The 23,282-nt window shown below is 43.4% G+C and overlaps 1 protein-coding gene across 7 annotated transcripts in view; it reads left to right on the top strand.

Annotated features, from left to right (window-relative positions):
* The window catches only part of LOC119445839 (protein strawberry notch homolog 1), a 107,647-nt gene that overhangs the window by 74,429 nt on the left and 9,936 nt on the right, over nucleotides 1-23,282 (top strand). The window contains exons 23-26 of one of the 7 annotated variants that reach the window (XR_007466044.1): nucleotides 4,695-4,850; nucleotides 4,935-5,011; nucleotides 9,065-9,264; nucleotides 10,938-11,255. The exons of 1 other annotated variant lie outside the window; for it this stretch is intronic. Coding sequence is in view for 4 of the 6 variants with exons in the window: in XM_037710142.2 (XP_037566070.1) it covers nucleotides 4,695-4,850; nucleotides 4,935-5,011; nucleotides 9,065-9,264; nucleotides 10,938-11,023 (519 nt within the window). In the remaining 2 variants the exon portion in view is untranslated. Of the gene's footprint in view, nucleotides 1-4,694; nucleotides 4,851-4,934; nucleotides 5,012-9,064; nucleotides 9,265-10,937; nucleotides 12,291-23,282 lie in introns of those variants that run through there. 5 more of the 7 variants (XR_007466043.1, XM_037710142.2, XM_049663671.1 and 2 more) reach the window with 5 other exon arrangements.

Below are 23,282 nucleotides of genomic sequence, written 5' to 3'. Positions count from 1 at the left end.
TGGGGATAACCCAAACGGACCATTGTTCTCAGCTGCAGGCAGCTTGATGTCTGCCTTGCGTTTTACTGCTGCGCCATCTTATTCTGTCATCACCCATCAGCTCAATTTTGTTTCGTTTTCCTGTCGTCGTCTTGAAACACTATGCAATAGGGAAACAACTGAGTGTGTTTCAGAGTGCTGCAACGATTTGTGCAATGCTTTGCATTGCGCAGATGTCAACTACAGTTGAGTTTGCCAAATTTTTTAGTGACCTTGGGTCATAAGTTTTTCCACTTAGTGTGTTCTTTCTCGCGTTTTTTTTTTTTTTTTTTCTAAAACTTATGAACAAGGTTCTACTGTATTTAAATAAGTTGCGTTTCTAGTAGTGGAGTTGGCAGGAAGAACTCCATGTAAAATTTTATTTTCCTTGGTGCAAAAGGATCACGAGAATCAAGGACTTCCAGTGTGTCTGCTCTCGTTGCCTGTGGAAGATGTGGAATGAAAACAGTGTGAGCTAGGGCCTGTTATGGCCAGCATGAGTGAGAAATTTGGAATAAATTCTAAGATATTAAAAAATAACCACTTCTGTTTCAAGCGTCATCCTGTTCCACATATTCAGGCACTCCTTAATGTCTGGTATGCTTCCCTTCCACTGGAAGATTGCAAAAGTTATACCAATTTATTAAAATGGAAGTAACACCTCGTGTGAAAATTACAGGCCCATCTTGCTTACCTGCATTTGCTGCAAAATGCTCGAACACGTAATTGCTTCGCATATTTATAGGCATCTGGAATCTAACAGCTTTTTTTTCCGCAATCAACACGGTTTCAGAAAAGGCTTTTCGTGCGAGACACAGTTATTTGAATTTACAACCGGTATCCACCTTAACATGAATCACTACTTACAGACCGACTGCTTATTCCTTGACTTTTCCAAAGCTTTTGATCGTGTTGCACATTGCCGCCTCATATTGAAACTTTCTGCGATAAAATTGGACTCCTATGCATTGTCATGGCTACGTAACTTTTTGTCTAATCGAGAGCAATTTACATCTGTTAATGACTGCGATTCCCCCAAATCTAACGTTACTTCTGGTGTGCCGCAAGGAAGCGTCCTTGGGCCTTTGTTGTTTTTAATTTATATAAATGATCTGCCTAACCACATATCGTCTTGCAAACGAATATTCGCCGATGATTGCATAATCTACCGCCAAATAACCAAGAGTGATGATCATATAGCACTCCAACGAGACCTAGATATCGTGAACCAGTGGTGTAAAACAATGTCTTTCACCCGTAAGCCTGTTAATTCAGTTTATCTACCACATTAACAATAGTATTACATCGCCGACTGCACAGTATAAGTATCTTGGTGTGCACCTTACACCTAACCTAACATGGTCTGAGCACATTATGTGTGTCTCCGCCAATGCATCCAAGTCATTGGAGTTGTTGCGCCGGAACTTACGCAGTGTTCCATCTGCCTTGCGTAAACTGGCTTACTTGACATTCGTGCGACCCCAGCTTGAGTACGCATCTCCCATTTGGTCACTACATCAGAAATACCTAATTGAAGCATTGGAAATAATTCAGAGTAGGGCAAGTCGTTTCATTACTCATAATTACAGTCCCCAGTCTAGCATAATGCAGATCAGAGCCGAAATATCATTGCAGTTGTTGAGTACTCGTCGTGATATTGCATTGCTGTCATTATTCCATAAATTCATTCACTCTGACGGAATATCCCTACCATGCTTGAACCACCACGTCTTCACATCGCGCAGACTACACAATAATTTCAGCTATGCCCGTGTATATGGCATGACGCAAGCATTTAACTTTTCCCCTCTGCCTCGCGCTATCCGTCTCTGGAACACAGCCTTCCAGATAGCATTGCCTCGCTCACAAATCATGACGCTTTTTGCTGTAATTTGACGAAACATTTTTCATCACACTGATCACAGTTTTATCAAACCGATTACGTTTTAAATGCATTGTCATGCGTTATGCCTGTGTTATTTTTTTAAATATTTTTAAAATTTTTAAATTTTTTATTCACTTTTCTTTGCTTTTTCAATATTATCCAATGTATAAAGTCCTTTGTAACTATGTAATGTATAATGTAACTTTTTTTTTTCACTTCTTGCTGTGTTTTTTTGCAATGCTTATCTGTTCACTTCTTTTTCTTTGTTTTTTTTTTTACGATATGTCTAGTTTTTTTTTTTTTTTTTCAAATTTATTGTGTTCCTTGTAGCATCGATATCTTTTAACCAAATGTATTTATTGTAACACGCCCCCCTCACCCTATGCCTCTTCGTAGGCCTGTGAGGTATTTGTAAATAAAAAAAAAATTTAACACACCTAATGACATTTTTCTTCGTCTTTTGCAAGAAGTACAGTTGGCGACAGAATTTTTAATTCATTTTTTAAGACACCAAAAATTTCGACATGCATGATTCTTTGGGCATCATAATGGCATCGCCGTTCACCTCATAGGCAACAGCTAAAACTTCATTTGCCTTAAATCAGTCTATTTAGGGTGTGTGTGAATACTGAATAGTAAATTTCAAATCAAATATTGAATCAAATATCAGAAAATTTACTTCAGACTTTCATGCTTAGAAATGTGCAAAGAACAGGGTGTTGTACATGCTCAGGAGACTACTCACGTTACACAACAAGAATCTTGCTAGCTATCAGTAATTTAGGTACCTAGGAATTCAGATGTGTAGTTATGTGTAGTAGGGAACAACAAATTAGTATGCCAGCACTGATCACAACTCTGCTCATATATGAAAGTCTGGAAAATATTGTTTATTGATAAATGTCTGTCGAATAGAAACAAGTGCTTTTTTTCTTTCTGAAGTTGAAAATAACAAAGTTGTCCTAGATACCCATCGGGTTTTCATTTTAATAGTGAGCCATGCTGTGCTTAATGGCAATCATCTATTGCTTGGAAAGTTTTGCTTTCCAGTTGTTGTTTTTTTTCGGGAAACGGGAGGTTTTTTCTATCTTGTAGGAGGTTTCTCGGGGTTATCGTCAGCTCGTTAAGGTCAATCTGCACAGCAGACAAAAGCAGGGAATGCGCATCACATCACTTTGCACTGCTTAACGGTTGACCGCGGTGCCGACAGTAAAGAGTTCTCAAGTCAGAAGGCCGGGTTTCAGCACACTAGTCGCACAATATTTTCAAGCCCGCCATGTACAGCCAAAGCTAGTCTTGTGACTGGTGTGGGGAGCACGCGCGCCTATCTTCTCCCGCGTACGCTCGTCGCATGCACACGTAGCGCGCGCAGCGGGAGCCGGGCGGACACGAGAGAGAGGCACTTTGCCCTCTCGTGACACGCGTACCCGCGCGGGAAGAGGGAAGATATCCGACGAGCGAGGAGGACATTCCCCTCGCGAAAAGGTAACAAGGTATAAAAGAGCGCATCCGAGAGACCCCCGGGTCTCTCTGACCTCGCTACACCAAACCTGCCGGGACGGATTTTACCTGCTGTAACCCGTGAGTGACCTCACTTGCGTGACTATCACACGCAACGAGGCAAGCCTATTTATTACTTATTGTTCAGAGCGGACTTCCTTCTGCAAGTGTACTTTATTGCCCGCAGCAATAAACGTTGAGTTGACTCGCTTGTTGCCTTATTCGCTCGAACCCTACGTAGCTGGGATAGCACATGCTACGGGTTGGGGAATACCCCCACACTTGTCACTCGAACCTATGAAAAGAGACCATTGTGTGCGTATGTACGGCGTTCGGAAGAGGGGCCACCATAAGGTGTTTCGCAAAAATGGCGGCCGTGAACAGCGGTCATCCTGCACACTCGCTTTCATTGGCGAAGCAGTTTGGTGACTTTCTGAGGATCTTGTGACTGCTGTGAATATATCTGTATTGATTCAGTATGTAACTGTAGTCGCTGAAACCCGAGGATGCAGCTCCAATTAGGCCTAACAAGCTAGACAGGGTGGTCAATGGGGAGGCCGTGACAAAAATTCGCGACTGGCTAATGTAATGACGGGCCGCATACCGTCGCGGAAAGCTTGTCGCTAGTATGTTCCTACAGGTAGCTCATGTGTGATAGGTCGCGAGATCATGCGTGAAAGTTAGATTGATGGCCGTTTAAGCGGCGTTCAGGTCTGCGGTCGACCAGCCGGCATCTGTTAGCACGTGTGCCAAGTTCGTCTGTGTGCTCACATGTAGGCAGAAAACTTCGACTTGCACAAATCTGCATACGTGAACACGGAACTTGCGTATTCGATATGATCAACGTGCCTTCCAGTTGGTAATCGGCCCGATCTTCACGCATGCTTCCATGCTTTCCACACGCAGTGCTTTTGTTGTTCCCTCTTTTCGCGTAGCATTCTTTCAATCTGTCTGGTCGACCTGGTCGAACATTGTACCGATAGAGATTGCACAGCATTCCTACGCTCCGCACATCAAGGCACTGACCACGGCCGGGTCATTCACCGAAAACTGAGGAATGAATACTAGATACTGGATTTGTGAATCTAATTTTTTGAACATCACTGTTCAATTCAAAATCAAATATTCGAAGTATTCGCAGACCCCTGGTTCTGTGAAATTTTTTTATCTCCACCCGCTGAAATGAGCAGTGAAACCCATTCCAGATGTTGACGTCTTACTGTTGCAAATATTTGTGCGTTTGTGAACATTTTTAAAGATGGCTGTTGTCATTTTCTCTCTGGGTATGCAGGTGCGTTGTGGGAAGAAGACGGCAGTGCTGGCTGTTGCGGACCAAGCCCGGAGGTCGAAGGAGAAAAAGGAAAGGCTGTTCCGCCTGTACAGGCCAAACACAGGTCTCCAGGTTCGCCAGGAGAGCCTCAATGAGTTAAAGAGCAAGTACAAAAAGGTAAGATGCCATTATCTGCTCCTTCCTCCATGTCCAACAAGTGTTGGGTGTCGTTGGCCTGACTGTTCTCTTCCCAATTTGCAGGTCACTCCAGATGAAGCACAACCCCATTGGAAAGAGCAGTATGAATCATCTGAAAACACATGTAGTCACATTTACTGGTAAGTTTGCTCAAACAGGAGAACAGCAAGACCCTTATGGTGTGTTTTCATTTAATACAATATTCTGATTTACAGTCAATGACCCTATTTTTCGGACATGCCTGATAATTCCGATGACTTCGTGGCACTGTAACGTGTTCTATATAAGGCTATCTGAAATTTCAGACTATGACACCTTTCCTTGTTTGCTCGTTTGATTTCTCAGACTTTTTGTAATGGCCACAGGTGCAAAACAGCTATAATTTAAGCCAATGCCGCCGCCGTTTTGATTTATCTCGCAGCCTTGAACAAGGCTGCATATCGATCAACTGGCAGCCATATTAGTCATATTGTGCTGTCGTCAGGCCTAGCTGCTTTGACGACTGCTTTGTTAGGCCTAGCACTTTCCTGCTGTTCTGTGCTGCGTTTTTCATTTGAAAGATTCACCTGTGTTGGCAAATGGCGCGGACTCCACTTCATCGACAGCGTCAAAAACATTAAAAACAGTTCCCAAAAGTCAGCTTCGCCGCAATACAGCGGTGTTACATGGTCAGGCATATTCAGTGTTTACGGTGAAGCATCATCATCAGCCTATATTTATGTCCACTGCAGAACGAAGGCCTCTCCCTGTGATCTCCAATTACCCTTGTCTTGCGCTAGCTGATTCCAACTTGCGCCTGTGAATTTCTTAACTTCATCACCCCACCTAGTTTTCTGCTGTCCTCGACTGCGCTTCCCTTCTCTTGGGTGCGGTGAAGCACATCGAGAGTGTAAATGGACCAGTTTAACGAATCATAAAATGTGTTCCTTATATACATACGCGCTCCCGCCGCTGCTGTGGCGATTCGAGTCGTGGAGGACATTTTCACGGTCCCCAGGGAGTCCGAAAAATCAGGCGTTGACTTTATAAGCATGTGATGGAGAAAACTGATGCCACTCTCGTTCATTTAGTGCAGTAGACCCTCGTTAACTTAAAGCACAAGTATGCGGCGAGCAAGTGCTTTTTTTGTTTGTGGTCCTTGCATGCTCTTTTCAGTGCGCCCGATCTGCAGACCGATGTGCTGCTGGCCAGTCAAGCTACCGTGTGGTGCATTAGATGCAGTGTGGTCTAGGCTTTGGTAGCTTCACTGTGAGATGAGATGTGTTGTATTCCCATGCCGGCAGCGTCAATGCATGCCAAAAGCCGCCGGTCACGGCTTTGTCGTCATGCTTGACTGTGCAGCATCCACTTCTGCGCCGCGCTCACGTAACAGTTCAGTGAGGTTGTGGATTGGGAAAGCCGTACTTGGGCTTTGTCCTCCTCATTCGCGTTGGCTGTTACCATGAATCAACGCCAACTCGCCCAATTTTCCTTTCTTTTGATAAAGACTCAATGCTCGCGCAACGGTGAAGCGTAAACAGCAGATCACTCTTGTGCGTCTGGTGAAGGCATGTCATTCACTTTCTTTTACAGTCCAGTTTCAGTTTTCTATGTGAAATTGTCTGAAATGCATTACACTGAAGAAATTTGGTGGGGAAATGAACTCCTGTTCACACTCTATTCACAGTGCGAGGTACAAGTGCACTGATGGCATGGCACATTATCTATACAGGCTGGTTTACTTCTGCACTGCATCCATGTCTACGTTATCCTGTAATAAACATGCAACAAGCACTTTGACATGCACGAGATGCAGAGCGGTCTCTCATTTGGGTGATGAGAGTTTTTGGGGTTAACAGTGCAATCAGTATATCAACCACTCTGCAGCGTAAGTGGAATGCAACATTCGCATGCAATTAACTTTTGTACATTCAGCATGGCATTGAAGAAGCAAATGGGTAAATTCCCACTTTTCATTCTCTCGGGAATCTGTCCGAGATGTGCTGAGGTTTCAGATAAGCTTCAGATGGGCATATTTTATGTTTCAAATTATCTACAGTTAAACCTCGGTGATAAATCTAGCGAGGTCACGTGAAATATTCATGTCACCCAAAATTCGTATTCTCAAAACATACACAAAATCAAGAAAAAATGAATTTATTTTTAGCAGAAAAAATTCCTAATAGTGGAATCCCGTTGATACGTTCCTTGCTGCTGCGTTTTCCCGGCTGCTACGTCACGGTTTCGCGGTCCCGACCTAAATCCTACATTTACTTCCATGTATTAAGTTCCCTTTGATACGTTGCCAATCTGTAATTTTCCTGCATATTACGTTGTGTTTGAATGTGGTGGTCACGTAAATTTAATGGTGCACTCAGCTTATACGTTGCAACAAGTGATCGGTGCGTTGCAACAAGCGACCGGCACTTTGCTGATACGGCGCCGTATCACATGGCGTATCTTGAATGCGATCTGCGCCTGCGCGCAAACCGTGCACCCGCGCGCGCCTCATCTTCAAAACGATCTGCGATGTTGACAAAGTGCGCCTAGTGCCAGATACCTTAGTACGCGCTGTGCTTTCGATGTTCACGTCGAAGCGAGAGACAGCCGCTGCTGCCGCGCTTCCTTACTCAGCAAACACCCGCGGTCATCGAGCGAGATGGGTTCTTGTTTATGTTTGCAAGTTTATATCGCCGATAAAACTACTTACTTCGTACAGCTGTCTATTAATGTGCTATCGCAATCGTTGCCTCGCCTTTCGGGTGAAACTGCAACTTTTTTTTTTTTTCGTGGTCCCTTGAAAAGCATATCAACGAGGTTCTACTATCCTTGTGTGTTTTCTTCTTGCCCAAATCGTCAACGATGGCCTTCTGGAAGGCGTAAAAGTGCGCACGCGTGATCTCACGAATGTTTTCGCATGCCACTGAACGCCTCAGCACGTCGAGTGCACGGAGCGTTTTGGCCGTCGTGGCTGCTGCCACAATCGTCATCTTCCCGCTGGTCAAAGCATCAGCTGGGCTGTGATTTCGCCCGGTCCACTCGTCGCGTGACGTTGCCGGTTGCTCCGCTGGCTCGGCCGCCGCTGCTCACGTGTTTGTATGATCCGCAGCGACGCGGCAACGTATTCGTAACAGCCGGTGTTTTTTGTATTAAGAGCATTGTATTTCGGCCGGGGAATGTTACGAATTCGTATCGCACCGAAATTCCTACCAGCCGTGATCATATCACCGGGGTTTTACTGTATGCACTTTTGAACTGTAGCACCACCAGCAACTGCTGTCAACAACAGTTCTGCGCGTTGGTGGTGCTGCTACATGGGCCCCCTGCTAGTGAAGAGGCCCGGTGAAAATCAGGAGTTTGAACGATACGGAACAACGCCTGCTGGTTGTAGCCGTGGAAGGGGTCAGTGGAGCGCAACGAAGTAGCGGCGACGGGGATGAGAGGGGAGGTAAGGTCTGGAATTGTATGGGGCAGTGAGTTATCAACGATAGCTGCTTTTAGGCTGTCAATAGAGACGGTGTCATGATGCCCGTGCAAATCAAGCGTACAGAACTTGTCATTGCGCTTGATGATGTGATAAGGGCCATCGTAAGGGCGCTGCAAAGACTTGCGGACGGCGTCGGCAACAGTTCTGCGCGTTGCTGGTGCTGCTACAGAACTATTTCGCAAACCCCTTCGAGTTCAATATATCTTAAATCATCTGTAATAGATTGTATTGGCTTTTTGTCTGAGCGACTTGTGCTGTACATGCCCCTGTGCATTGACCAAAGCTTCAATAGCCATAATAGAAAATATTTGGCTCGGTTTGTGAGACTGGTGACGTGTGAAGATTTGTGTGTTTAGAGAATTGCTACTCAATATAGATTCACATGAAGCCAAGGGAAGTGTGCTTACCACTAAGAAGATTTCTGTTTTGACCCCAGAAGAAAAATTTAATTTGATACAAAGCTTTCCGAGTGTTTTTTTTTTTTTTAACATTATAAACATTGAAGCAGAAATTGGTTCCGCACAGTGTGTATGTGATGTCTGTGGAGTGTACATGGACTGTTGCCCTAAGAACAAAAGCCATGTGCTCAAGGTAGCCTGTCTGCAGAGTAGTTCAAACAATGTTGAACACAGTTTATATCCCTTGTGCATGTGCGTTTGAGGGAGCATTACGCTTGTTTGTGCTCGGGCCAAACATTTAAGGTCTCTTCCTCCTGTTTGTCAAACAGGTACAACAGCTGCCGCAAGAAGACTATGGGCATGGTGTGCGAGATTGGGCTGAGGCGGCGCACTTATCATGTGTTGAGCGGGTCGGTGCTGGCTGTCTGGGCCAAGGTGGAGAGCGTGCTGAGCTCAGTCCATGGCCACCACAATTCCTCCAAACTGCAGGTGGTGCGCCTCAAGACTGAGGATAACTTGCGCATCGTCGGTGAGTGCATTTGCAGTACGGTAGAGCAGCTCTCTGTCTGGAAAGGTGGGGAAGAGCAAGAAACGTGTACTGTGTTTAGAGAACAGGTGGTGCACAATTCCATGCCCCAGTGACTGTTGCCTCTAAGTACTAACAGAAACAGGTCTCAAAGGCTATGCTTTTGCTGGCTGCATGGGCCAGAAACAATTTAGGAGCTGGAAACACGTCAGAGATGCCATGTTTTAGACACCACCTATATTTGTCCCTAGAGAAAAAAGATCTCTGAAATTGCCAAACGAAAAAAAAAAAGTTAAGCAAGTATTGATGCAAAGCTGTGAATTATTAGAACATGCAAAGAACCAGGTTGTATGCATATGGAACTGATGACAGTGGGAAAGTAACTCCAGTGCAGTATGACTCAAAGCAGTGTGGGTACTTCAAGGTACTTTTGTTCCTGGTAGTAAACCTTGAAACTGCCACTGACTTGTGCAATTACAATTTTGAAATAGCTTAGTAGGTCATGTAAGCTACCAGTGATTGTAGCAATATACCTAATGTAACCTGCTGCTCCTTTCTCAGGCAGCTGTCACCTCCTGATCCCCCCGTCCTTAGCCACATTGTGCATAATTGACACTTTTTGTTTTCTTGACAAGAACAAAATATCTATGGCATTGTTTTTATTGCAATTGCTCCCTTGCATTACAACAGTGGCTTGGCAGTTACGGCGTTGCTCAGAACATGAGTTTGCATGTTTAGTTCCTGGCCAAAACTGTGTATAGGCCTTGTGTAACCTGCACCCTGCCTTCACTGCTAAATTTTTTCTAAATCTTGGTGCGGGTTATATGTGCAAAAATACAATACTGCCTCACCTGCCAGGGTTTGTTAGTTTACTGCAGTTTGTGCTGCCGTCTAATAAAATCTGGATCGCTGGAAATATGGTGCAGCTGCAGCCATATTGAAACAGTAACTGAATCTTATCAGCCTCACATCTAAGACGGGGGGGGGGAGTGTCTTACAGAAAAAGGATTCTGGGGAAAACACCTCACCTTATATTCTAATAAATGTGGGAAAGGTAGAACACACAGTGTTTTTTGCTTTTGTGGAGTTAGAAGCGTGATCACCAGCATACAGCTAACCAACCTGCAGAAGTGTACATTATGTGAAGTGTTCGTAATATTAACGTCGCCAAACCAGTAACTGCCAACTAATTAGCGCAGAGCACTTTGGCAGGTGCCGTGAAAATCGGGTAGTGCACAAAGTTGCGAAGTTGGCAGTAACATGGTTGCACTATGCTAAAGAATCTTACTCATGCTTTCTATTCTCCTAAAGAAGCGCCAACAACTCATGTTCTTGTGCCACCGTCACAGTGTGCGGGGTGCACGGAATATATGCAGTGTGTGCACAGCATGTGGCACACGACGTCAAGGAGTGATAACACCACCATACCAGCGCACTATGTCTATGTAGAGTTGTGCGCATGTGAAAGAACCAAGGCAGTTAAAATGCCTTTCATCAATCTTGGCTCACTCACTTAAACCCATCGATTATTACTGGTGAGGCCTATGTCCACTCTCCTTAATTTTAGTTCACCGAGAATCAATGGGCAGTGATAGCAGTCAGTTCATAATTTCATCTCGAGTTCTGTCATCACAACTGTGTCCTAGTGCATGACTCAATCCTCTTGGCTTGCCCAGGTACCATTATTCCAAGCAACTGTGTCGCCCCGCTGGTGAACGTTCTCTCCCAAGACGCCGAGAAGACCAACTCCGAGACCTTTTGAGGCAGGGCCCGCTATCTACTCCCAAGTGCAAGTGTGCAGGCCTGCACTACCCGCGTTGTTGTCACTGGGACGGCGCCGTTGTCGTGCTTGGCAGTGGTGTTGGCAGCCAGGAAGGTTTTCTTCCTCCGTGGACTCTCTCTCCTCTGTGTCTTCATCGGGTGTCTTGACTCTTTGTGCATGTACGTCACTGTGCCGCTCTCCTCCTGCTATACAGTCGTCTGAAACCCGTGATGTCAGTAGAGACGGGACGTTGCTTCTCCATTTTATGTCTCATTTCTCTTTGTCCCTCTTTTCATTTGAAGTGAAGGAAGAAAGTCTGCTGCGAGAACCATACCAACACATTGCAACAAAAAAACGGGCTAGGAATGATGTTTCAATTTTTCTCACCCTCCTCTCGTATCCCGAGGGAGGGAAAAGTTTAGTGAGAGAGGATGTTGAAAAAATGTGGAAGTCTCGTGTGTGTGTATGGTGATGAAAGAAAATGTATGTAGGAATGTGTATGTATGTATCATGATCGCTTCCCACAGTGGAGAACACAAGCAAGGACAGCTTTTGTAGATAATTCTCTCACCTTATCTTCAGTTGTCATTTTTTTTTTCTTTTGTACTCACTGCCTTTTTTAAAATTCTTGTTGCTGTTCTCTCTCACGTTGCTGAGTGGCACCTTGTCAAACTTTTTTCCTCCCCATGTGTTGTTACAGACCCATTTGTTTTTGTATGTCACGAATCATTTTTTGGAGAATGGGAAAGCTGTCATTCCCAAGTACACCCATCTCATTTAGCACACTACAACACCCCGTGCATTTCAGGACTTTCCACCTTATCTGTCCCTTTCATAATCCTCTGTTCTGAAAATGCCAATTTGTTCTGATAAGCCATATTTGGCATAAATGTCATGCAGTACTCAGTTTAGTCAGACCAAGTCGTGTTTCCCGCCCCTCAAGACAGAAATCATGTAACAGTGATGAGATGGCAAGCGCAAGCTGGCAGGTGGCCATGTGTTTAGTGAAGCGTGTTTCGTAACTATTTATTACTATCTAGCTCTTACAAGAAGACAGTGTTTACGGGCAGTAAAACAGTAATGCTTCTTACCTTAAATGCTTCTTTGTCCTCCTCCTCCTCCTATGACTCAGTTTGGCAACTCTTGTTGATTGCTTCAGTCAGGAAAGGCAAATGAACAAGTTGATTTCAAAATTATCATGTGGTTCCCCATTCCCATGGAAATGACTCTGAGAACTCAAAGTTCTGAAATAAAAGGACAATGCAAACCTCCTGTTCAGATGTTCTCATCGCACTCTGCCAACGTGGCATTGACAGATTTAGGTGCTGGCAACTTTGAAGAGTGGTCGCTTATGCTCTGCAAAAACAGGTATGTTTTAATTCTGGTGCTGAGTGTAACTGCTGACAAGGCACATATTTTGTGAACCAAGTGAAAAAAAATCTTCCTGGTTAAAGTCTACTTGAGTGATGTCAACTTTAAAGGGACATTAAAAAGGAAAAGAAATGGGCCGCTAAAACGCACATAAATCTGTGATACAGAATGGGACAGGTTAAAAAGCTGTCACTAGTACTATTTTAGGACAAGCTTGATGTCTTCTGCCATGAAGTATTAGCGTTTCTTTAACTCCCTCGGCAATTTGGCCATTATGGACACCTTTCTTACTGTTTTAGTTTTTATTAATTATTATAGTTAGCACGAGTCAAGTCGTAGGCTCGGTTTGTGTGGCGAATTAAATTTAATGCGCAAGTGTCAAATGACCCATTGAGCGAAATGCAGCTCCACTAACCTGAAACCTGGGAAGGTGCGAAGCATGCAGTGATGCACCGCTAATGGGCTCATACTGCCTTAAGAAATGGCTCATGACCCCGTTAACGCGGGCTCCCCATTACGACGACAGAAGAGAAGTGAAATTCTACGCTGGAATGATGAGCGGCAATGCAGCCAGCTGTGGAAGACGAACGCGGAAGCGCTCGGCACGCCGCTTGCTTACTGCGACGACAAACGACAGGAGATGCCGACAACCCGGGTGCATAAGGTGTTTCGCACCTAAAAATGGTTTGAGCTGAGTTAGTAAAACAGACTTCATCAATGCCCCCCCCCCCCCCCCAAAAAGTCACTCTTGCCGCAAGATGATGCTTGACAATGTAAAAATGAGACTGATGGCGACGCTGCATTGAAATTCACATACCCGCTCGTCGTGGCGTTAGGATATTTTGATGCCATCTGCTAGGGCCTAGTGAAATTTCATTTCGTAAAAATGGACTACATTGTATTCTTAAGAGGCAAAGGCTGAACTTCAAATGTTTCAAGAACTCTTACTGAACCACAACGGCCAAGAATGTGAACAAAAAAAAATACATTGTAATTCATGATGTTGCACTGATGTCCATGGAGTTTCAGTACAAAATTGAGAAATAAAACTTTGACCATCATTTTCGCTTCTCATAGTCAAACTATTACTGTGAAATCAACGAAAATAGTTTTTAAGAATACTTCATCAAAACTGATTCAGTGTTTCTTTAGTACCCCTTTAATGTATGCTGGCTTGCCAAAGTACATTAGCTAAAGCACCAAAAACTATTAAAAGCTCCAACTACATTATTGCATTAGAGTCCAGAACTGATATTACTTAATCCATAATCAAAATCATGTAAAAGTCTGCCTCCATAGAGCAGTAGGCAGGTGCGTCGGGTTCACTTAAAAATGCATTGCAAAACATGAAGGCATAACTTCTATTCATATCTTGTCTTGTTTCCTAAACTTTGGCTCGCGCCTACTACAGGGGATTGGCCAAGACGCAGGCGATTTCAACTATGTTTATGAGAAATTTGACCAAAACTTAATCTGCATAGTAGTCGTTATAAAAATACTATCAAGAATTTTGAGATACAGTACTAGTACAGCACTTTTATTAACATTTAATGACATACATAACTCACCTAGCCATGTGAAATAATAGGAATAATTCATAATTCGAGAAATTCAGCAAGGTAATCTTTTTTTTTTTTTATCTCTAATGAAATTGTAAACTGCAAGAAAAGCATCCCTGTGACTGTGTCCCAGTGAAGTCTCCCCAAAGGAGAGAATGGTTGGTGAGGTTAATAATAGGCCGAGTTTCTGAAATGCCATTTCTAAGATTTTTCTTTCTCTTAAAAATCGGCGGCACGAAAGGAAAAAAATGTTCAATGGATTCGGATTCATTGCAAAAAGAACATGGAGGGGACACAGCGAGACCAGACCTGTGTAAGTAAAAATTTAAAGGCGGTATACAGCATCTCAATTTTGTAATGGAAACTTCCAATTGCCTTGAAGTACACCAATTATTATTCCATGAGAAGCAAAGATGGTGGAAATAAGAGGATGTTAAAATGGATTTTGCGGAATTTTGCAATATAGAGAAATTTCTGTGCCTAGCCGCGGTGACATAAGCTGATGTCGGCAAGACAGCTATGATAGGGCCATTAAGTGATGCTCGTGCGAGTGAATCAGCCATTTTATTCAAGTGCAAACCACTATGTCCCGGTACCCAAAGCAAGTGTACTTGCCGCAAGTATGAAGGAACCATTGAACAAAATGTTCTAAAAATTTTTGAATTAGACGAGGCTGTAAGTGCTGTGCATACAGACAGTGAGTCAGTTACAATAACAGCTAATGAATCGTTTTGGGGAATCCTTTCATAGGGCTAATATAATTGCTATTAATTCTGCCTGAAAAATGGGTGTGAAGTCGGGAAGGTGAAGAGAGTAAGACCATGGAAGAAGATCCCCACTCCTGCCTTCTCATTGCACACGGAAGCATCGGTAGCTATTATGTTTTCAGTAGCTCGCTGGTTTAGGTGGTCTTTTAATATATTATTTAAATGTCTGCTAGGCAATAGTTTAGCATCATTTGGAAAAATGTCCTCGAATTAAATTTTGAGGTCTGTTAAATCATTATTCGAATGGCCAACTTGACATACTGACATATTCAATTGTTGTAACTGTGTGTGCACAAACATTATCTGAGGTCTGTGTAATCGCAACCACGATACGTTAAAAAACTCGGATGGTTCAGAGAAAAATATGTATTGTACACGCCTCCTTGAAAACTCATAAATTTTAAAAAAAGTCTGAACAGTAAGCATGTGTAACCAACAATCTAGAGTGGGTATATTAGCTTCCTGATATAACAGTGTTGGCAAGGAATCTAGGTAGCCCAAGGCATAATCGTAGGGATTTTCTTTCTAATAGCATCAGAGGTTTAATTTTATATGCGGGACCACCGGAAAATAACACGCAACCAAATTCTAACATGGGCCGAATATACATTTTATATATCATCATTAAAGTATCCCTGCGTAGTCCAGAGCAACGGGGACTGAGCCCGGGAGCATAGCTACGGCACGTTCTGCCTATATTGCGATATATTCAATGTGAGTGTGCCAGACGAGCTTGCCATCGTATATGACGCCAAGGTATTTCGCCGAGTCAACTTGAGGAATGGTTTCCTGGTGATATTGGAGGGATATATGCACTGGTGCAGTTAATGGGAAAACTAGTACAGCACTTTTATTAACATTTAATGACATACGTAACTCATCTTAGCCATGTCTCAAGCCTTCCTAGGTAATTCTGCAACGACTAGTGCAGTGAGTGTACATTAGTTGCAGATGTAAAAAATGCGATATCGTCCGCATAAACATAAATGTTCACTTCCCTGGACAAAGGAATTGTGCTTAGCAAAATCTTAAACAAAATGGGTGAATGAATGGCACCCTGTGGTACACCACTTGTTTGCTTGTATTTGAGACGCCGAAATGCTGTGTTGATAACAATAAAATTCTCGATCTCTCATAAATTCATATATCCATGCAGCAATATACTTTGGTAAATTCGTCGACTTCAGTTTATTGTATAGAATAAGTAATTCTACAGTGTCGTATGCTTTTGCCACATCCAGCGTCACCAAAGCTGTATACTCTCGTTTGCAACGAGCTAGTTTAATGCGGCTGTCTAGATCTACATGAGCGCACCATATTGAGTGCCCGGGACGAAATCCAATCTGACAAGGACCAAGAATTGTATCGTCCTGCATAGAATGAGTTATGCGCCCATGAACAATCCTTTCTATTAATTTTATGACATTGGAAGTAAGTGAAATTGGCCTTATGTTGTCTAGGCTAAGTCCAGCTGTTTTTTTCTTCAACAGTGGAATAATTTTAGCTACCCTCCACTCTCTTGGAATCCAGGAATTCTTTAGAGAAACATTTACTATATTTAATAGGTCTTGAGGCGCATAATCAAACAAATCTTTTAGCATTCGTGTTGTAATTCCATCTGGGCCTGGGGCTGACGCCGGTAATAATCTATGTTTTCAAGCTCTGTCAATGTGACTTCCACAAAGTCGTCTCCCAAGGGAGGTTGCGATAGCCCTGTTGGCAATTTATGTGTAAAATCCTTGCGCTAGACCTTTAGCAATTTTCTCAAGTGACTCTAACTCCTTTGTTGATAGAACGACTGAGTTGTTTACTGGCGCTGGTATAACTTTACGGGATCGGAGAAATTTAAACAGCTTTTTTATTACTAGACTTAGATAGATATGTGTAATGTTTCGAATCATAATCGTCCTTAGCTTTTGCGACTGTTCATTTAAATGTAGCAGCTACATCAATAAATAAATAAATCAGCCCAATTTACAGGGCATTGGTTATATGAAAGTTTTTTTCATGCAGCTTTTCGACGTCTAACTCTCGCTAACAGTCAGAATTCCACCAGGGACAATGTGAACCACCCTTAGTAGATGGAACGACAAATTGAGACTTTTTTGATGTTTTAGTATTGAACAAAGGCTCATTGCCTTAATATCCTTCTCCATGCCTTCCTGAGCGTTTAAAGCTGATTTTAACGCATTCTTAAATTTTGAGTAATTTACAAAAGTGCACATAATTATCTAAAGTTGACGAAGTAACCAGTTCAAAAATTATAGGTAGATGATCACTGTTGGTACCGGAGTCAACTGTGTTCCAGGAGGTGATTGAAATGCTCGAGCTGACAAACGTAAGATCTAGGGCAGAACGTGACTGACCGCGAACGAAAGTATGTACTCCTGAATTTAAAGAGGAGAGATGATTTCATAAAGTCCAATCCCAAAACCATTTGCCACAAGTATCCGTTCGGAAACCCCACGATACATGGTGAGAATTAAAGTAGCCTACTAGTATGGCGTTTTCTGACTATAAGCAATAGTGGTATTGAGGTAACGGGTATCTTGCACCCCAGCAGGGAAGAATGTGTTAACTAGGGAAAATGGCGTGCAACCAGGAAGCGTTAATATCCAATACTAACATCTCGCATTCGGGTGACATTATCCGATTCATATATCGGTAGCTGCTGTCTGCATCAACTTTGCAGCTTTGCTTTTTTTTTTTTCCTCCTATAGGAGCACTCAATGAGCAGAGTTCTTTTCCATTGCTGCTGCGAGATCAAATTTTGTTATAGCATCTTGCACCACGAAGTTGCAATGTTCTAAGCTTGAAGGCAAAGGTTTCCTGGGCTTGGCCAGAGGTCTGGCATGTTGTTTCGCAGCTGCATCACAATGAAGATATAATTTTGCACCTGTAAAAGAAGTCCATTGTTTAGGATCGTTCACTCCAGAACTGGGTGGGGTATCATGGGCCTGGCAGTCTGGAGCTGACCAGCAAGAGGGCCCAGGCAGAGACGAAAGGCGATCCTTGTAACGAGTTACAAAGCGGTCAGCTCTACAAGCCTCCTAACGGAAGGCGACACACAGTCAAGCTTGCTCAAAAGCTGAAGTTCGTTGGCAGGGGCTGGCTTTATAGAAAGCACGCACAAACGCTAACGTCTTTCTACCGTTGTGTCCTCCTTGGCTGGTTGTTTTAATAGTTGCGGGCGGCTCGGCATATTCAAAACGTCCGGGCGAAATTGTTCTACCCACAGGCCAGTCATACCGTGCAGCTGTGCTCTCATTCATTTGTAACCATATTTGATGACCCAAAATTTTTGGGTTTTAGTGGCACAGAACTACCTGGAAATGAGAGGCTGTGTTTAGTGAAGCTTTGTGAAGTCTAGATTCATACGCTCTGGCCAATGCTGGTGCTTTCGCAATTCTCTGAGCATTTGGAGGGTCTGCTGCGGCTGAAGTCGGTCAAGGGATGTGAAAAATCCACTGTGCAAGATGCAAGGAAATGCCTAAAAGACCACTCCACAATCTTGCCGATCTAGACCTACAAGAGAGCCTGCATAAGTTGCCTCCAACTTCATTTTGATTTTGCACGCTGCTAGTCTTTCGAATTGAACAAAAAAACCTGCCTTCTCTTGTCATTTCCTATCTGTAGTGTTGCAGCAAGCTGCTTTTGGGAATATTTCTTAAGTGTTGTGTGCAACATCTAGACACGGTAAAAATGACTTAGCTGATCTCTTACAACTGCAGTCTACCAGTCAAACTTGACAATTCTTTTCCTTCAGCATACCTTAAAAATATAATCTGTGGGTATTTGACTGACAATACTGGCTGCACTCACTTATAGGGGGCAGTAAGTGTTCTGTGAAATGGAACCTTTATGCCAGTGCTTAACACATGAATCACTGGTATAGCTGCCTTCTATTCAAAATGCTTCAAGAACTTATGTTCAGTTTCATGCCAAAGGCTTTATGAAAATATGTTTGCTGGAACAAAGCGAAAAGAACACAACTGATGGATGCCACATCCAAAAACTCCCAAGTAGTTTGATGCATGACAAAGCACAAAAGGTGTAGGGTGACAATTTTTATTGAAGACATTGAGCCATACGCCAATACATGCAATCGGCTGTTTCAGCTCCTGCTCTTAAACAGATTAATGCAAAAGCTTGCCTTTTCTACTAAATCTCTAAAAGTCCAATGAGGGTGACGTTGATTAAGTAGAATGATTATCTTAGCACTACATTAACAGGTGTGCTATAGCTTAGCAAATGTCTACCATATTAGTAAGACCTGCACTCAAGGGTGCACCTGCAATAAGGTGTAGTCAAAAGTGGTGAACTGCCTTCAATGGCAGTTCATTAATATAAAGGTAAAAAAATGTTCCAATTATACATGTGCCTCTACTTGTTAACTAGTGTGATAAGTGAAGAACATTTCTGGCACTGCGGTGTCTTGGGGTCCATTGTAACTACAGGCTCCCCACACACATTGGCACCAGTGGCGTAGCCAGAAATTTTGTTCGGGGGGGGCTCAGGTTGCAGCACGGCCTCCTCCTTATAGAATTTGTCGAGGGATCTAATGCATGAATAATAACTGCATTGCCAATTCCATTGTATAATAGATGCTGCAAACGAATTATTGAACGCTATGCACTGTCCGTTAAATATGTATGTTTTCATAAAAGAGTATATTCGTATGCCCCAAAAATGTGGCAGAAATAACTGATATCAATGCTTCCGCATTTTTTTCTAATTAATAAGTAAAGAAAACATCACATGAACTTTAGAACTATTGACCCTTTTCGAGGAGCAGTTTGTTTTAGAGAAACGAGATGGCGCTCACGGCGGCAGCGCCATACCTCTCCTCAGCGACCGCGCACGCATACGAAACTATTACCGCTTCTATACCTGCTTCTGTGCTATCAGCTGTCGGAAATGCAACTGAGTTTTCGCTAACACACTGTGCTCCAATAATGCTAGATTGAATAATGTGGATTGAAGACGCGTGCAGTAGTTGGCTGCAAAAATAGTGACTGACATGTTAAGGATAGAATGAATCTGTGTGGCGAAGTTCCAGACCGCTGCTGCAACTGTCCGAACGTGTTCCCGGCACTTCGTGATGTACGGCTTTCCTCGAGGATACAGAATTTGCTCATCCGCCAACCTTGTATCGCTAACCTTCAAAGAAAGGGCTTCATCCTCCAGAACGTCGGCAAGAGTGATTACCAATCGTTAACAATGACAAAGGGGACTAGCGCCGCTTCCTGTCATAGTAAGTTTCGCGCACGTTATCTATACACATCTGTCCCGATTGAAGGAAAACTTACGCCCACTCTATCACCGACTTATCAAGGAATAAGCGAATGGACGCACAGTTGAATATATGCGCACTGTATACACACATAATAACGGACTACACCTATGGCGCACCAATGGTCTAAGCTGAATGTTTCGTGACGGTCCACAGAGTAAGTAAGTTACTAGCTGTAATTATATTTGCTACAAGGTATTACAATGTACAAAACAGCTACGTTTCAGCCTTGTGCGCAGCAAGAACAAATCTATCGGATTCGGAACTGAGCACACCCGCGAGTGATTTGGCAGAAAATAATCAGATAGTGGCCGCACCGAGGAACTTCACTGAGTCAGAAACTGACAAGCCACTGCTTCAAAATATTTGCCGAATAAAGAACAAAGAGCAAAACACACTACTATGCTGACTGAATCATAATCGGAAAGCTTGGAATGCATATTTAGCCCCGCTTTTAGAAGAGCACCATATACACTGCTTGCGCCGTTTGGACATAGCTTAATCAGCTCCGAAAGCGCTTTTGCATGTTCTCTGAAGCGTGATCAAAGCTTCGTGTCGTCCACCTAGTCACCGTCTACGATATCTCCGAAAACAGAGGTTTTCTAAGCCGCGCCGGCGTCATACACTTCCATTGTAAACAAGGAGGCAACGGAGGCAGTTGAGGCAAGCAATGGACGCGTCACCACGTGATCAAATATGGCAGCGCCCAGGGATCGCCGCGAAAAGGGTCACTATCAGTTCGAAACCAGCAAAGCAGTGCATGCAGCTTATATGAAAAACGCAAAGGCCATGAAATGAATAAGTTGAGGACAAATATTTTGATGAATCTTTGTCATTCAATAACCTTGTTACATTTTTTACATATGCAACGGCCAGGAAGAAACTTAATGACGCTATCCCTCGTTGCAATCGATTGCGCAGGAGCAGCTGTAAGTCGTCGTGTATTGTAATTACACCGAGATAATACTCGCAGCAGTGAGTACAAATAAAAAGTGGGGTTCTGCAAAATATATATTACAAATGCGAAGATAGAATGGAATATACAAATGCGAAGATACAACTCGCTAAAGGGCAAAAAAAGAGTCGCTGGAAACAAAGTTCACTGCTTGTATACACAAAACCTCGCATAGGATATTTAAAAATAGTATCAGTCTCCAATAAATCTAGTATTTAAGCCAACGTCAGTGTATATAATGCGTCAAATAAGACAAATAAACATGTTGCTCAGTCACAGATAGTAACTTTGCGCACAGAAATACAGATGATCTAGGCAAGAACATAACTATGATCCCAGAAATCGTGTTATGTACTTGGCCATGCAGCGGTCGCGACATCGCCATGTGGGTAGAATAATAGAGGAATAATGCATAAATCAGTACGAAATGTGTAATTTAACTGCCTGCACAACTTCAACAATTATTCTGCACCCAAAATTAAAGGAGGGTATTCCTTCGTTTCAAAAAAGAAATAAAAGCAGGTAGCTGAAAATGAAAGAAAAGGACAAACGAAGGCCACAGATGATGCGGTAAGTTGAATACCCAATATCCCTGTGTGTTTTTGGCGAACGCCGCGTGGGCCAGGCTTTCATTGAGCAAGGTCGGTCAAAATTGGTTATTGGTATCTCGTAATTTTTGTATTCGCGTGATAATTGTGATCATGATGCCAACTGCTAGAATAAACGGCCAACTGCTAGAATTTCTGCGGTTTTAAAAGCTAATGAGCGGTCATACGTTTTCATAATTAAGAACTTAGAACCTGAAGGAACAGTGCTTTTACTTGCATTGATCTTTGCTGCTTCGCTATCTAACGGACAAACTTCTGTCGGCGGGAAAGTTGAGTGAAGCGGTCAACGACTTCGGACCAGCTGATGCCGACGTCGCTGTGGGTGTATAGAAGCGCCGCCTAACCATGCGTTCCGCAGACATTGTAGAGCGCAAGTAGTTTTTAGTAAACTCTTGCTAAAATAATATTCTCTCTGCGCTGGCAGTGGTCACTGGAAGGGTGACTAGAGCTGCAGTAGTATTTACACATTACATAGAACTGCTGTCGCAATGAGAGATGGGCATCTATCCGGTGCTAAAATCTAAAACACTCCCTTGATGTCGTTGGCATACTTGTTCAGGTACCTTGCAGAAACAGTAGGCTGTTCGATTCCAGCGATGTCCGTCGTTTCGTCAGGAAGTATGGAGAAGCAGCCTGCTTTGAATCTAGGCTTTCTTTGATAATGTCACCACAAATTTCTATTATTTGGTTTTGTCCGTCTGGGCTTAAATACGAGGCATTACTGGGGCAACCTTCCAAATGGTTCTTCAGATATGTATCTCCACAATCAGCTCGCATGCAAAGAAGCACTCTGAAAATGCCTGTATTTTCAGCAGGGGCAGTGCTTAAATCCGTAGGGCCCCTGTCCCTGTGGCCACGGAGAGCCAAACCTTGTCGCCCGCAAAAAAAAAAAAAAATCTCAATAATAGGCCATTTACTTTCTTCTGTTTTCTCATATTTACTTTGCCTGCCCTGGTCCAGCTGATCAATCACATTGGGCACGGTCCTGAAAATGTTTGGAGAAAAGTATCAGCTGCTAGCTGACAGTCCTGGTGATATTTAGTATTTTCGTGTGTGTGTGGAAGATGCGAGCGCGTGTTCTATTCTGGAACGGCTTGGACAGGAGGGCTCCAGTGCGCGCATTTTGGCCCAAGTTTATAAGAACATTAACCCATAATGTTCTAGAATTGAAAATCTTTTAAAGCATGCCTTTAGAATGTCAGCGCACTTTCGCGTCAAAAGTTTATGAGAACTTTACACCCATAAAGTTCGTAATTGAAATCCATGCGCTCCGTATATCCGCGGCGCTGCGAGATGCCGCAACGCGCCGCTCGCTATCGAAAAGCCGTTGAAAGTTTGTGCTTGGATGGGGCTCCTTGCGTTTCGTGACTCCAGGTGCAAGGGCATGTCACGAAATCTAGCCCGAGTTCACAATGTTCGTGCCGAAATGTCTTTCAAGCGTGAAAAGACATTGTAGACAAAATCCAGAATGATTGCCGGCGTCGCTGGTAGTTTTGGTCGGCGGTGTAGCCAGCACGAAAAAATTTCGGGGGGGCTGAAGCCCCATCAGCCCCCCCCCCTGGTACGCGCCTGATTGGCACATGACCGTTTGTCTTGAGAAGATGCCAGCAAATTTCTGCAAAACTTGAGAATAAGGTGCAATCTATCTCGAACCTGCACAGCAGTCGTACATAATGTGCAGAAGCAACATAGGCTTGCACACATCT

Source organism: Dermacentor silvarum, chromosome 3 (assembly GCF_013339745.2).
Source record: "Dermacentor silvarum isolate Dsil-2018 chromosome 3, BIME_Dsil_1.4, whole genome shotgun sequence".
In the NCBI taxonomy this organism is placed as follows: Eukaryota; Metazoa; Arthropoda; class Arachnida; order Ixodida; family Ixodidae; genus Dermacentor; species Dermacentor silvarum.
The sequence above is the reverse complement of the archived record's forward strand: the minus strand, read 5'-3'. Positions and strand labels throughout refer to the sequence as shown.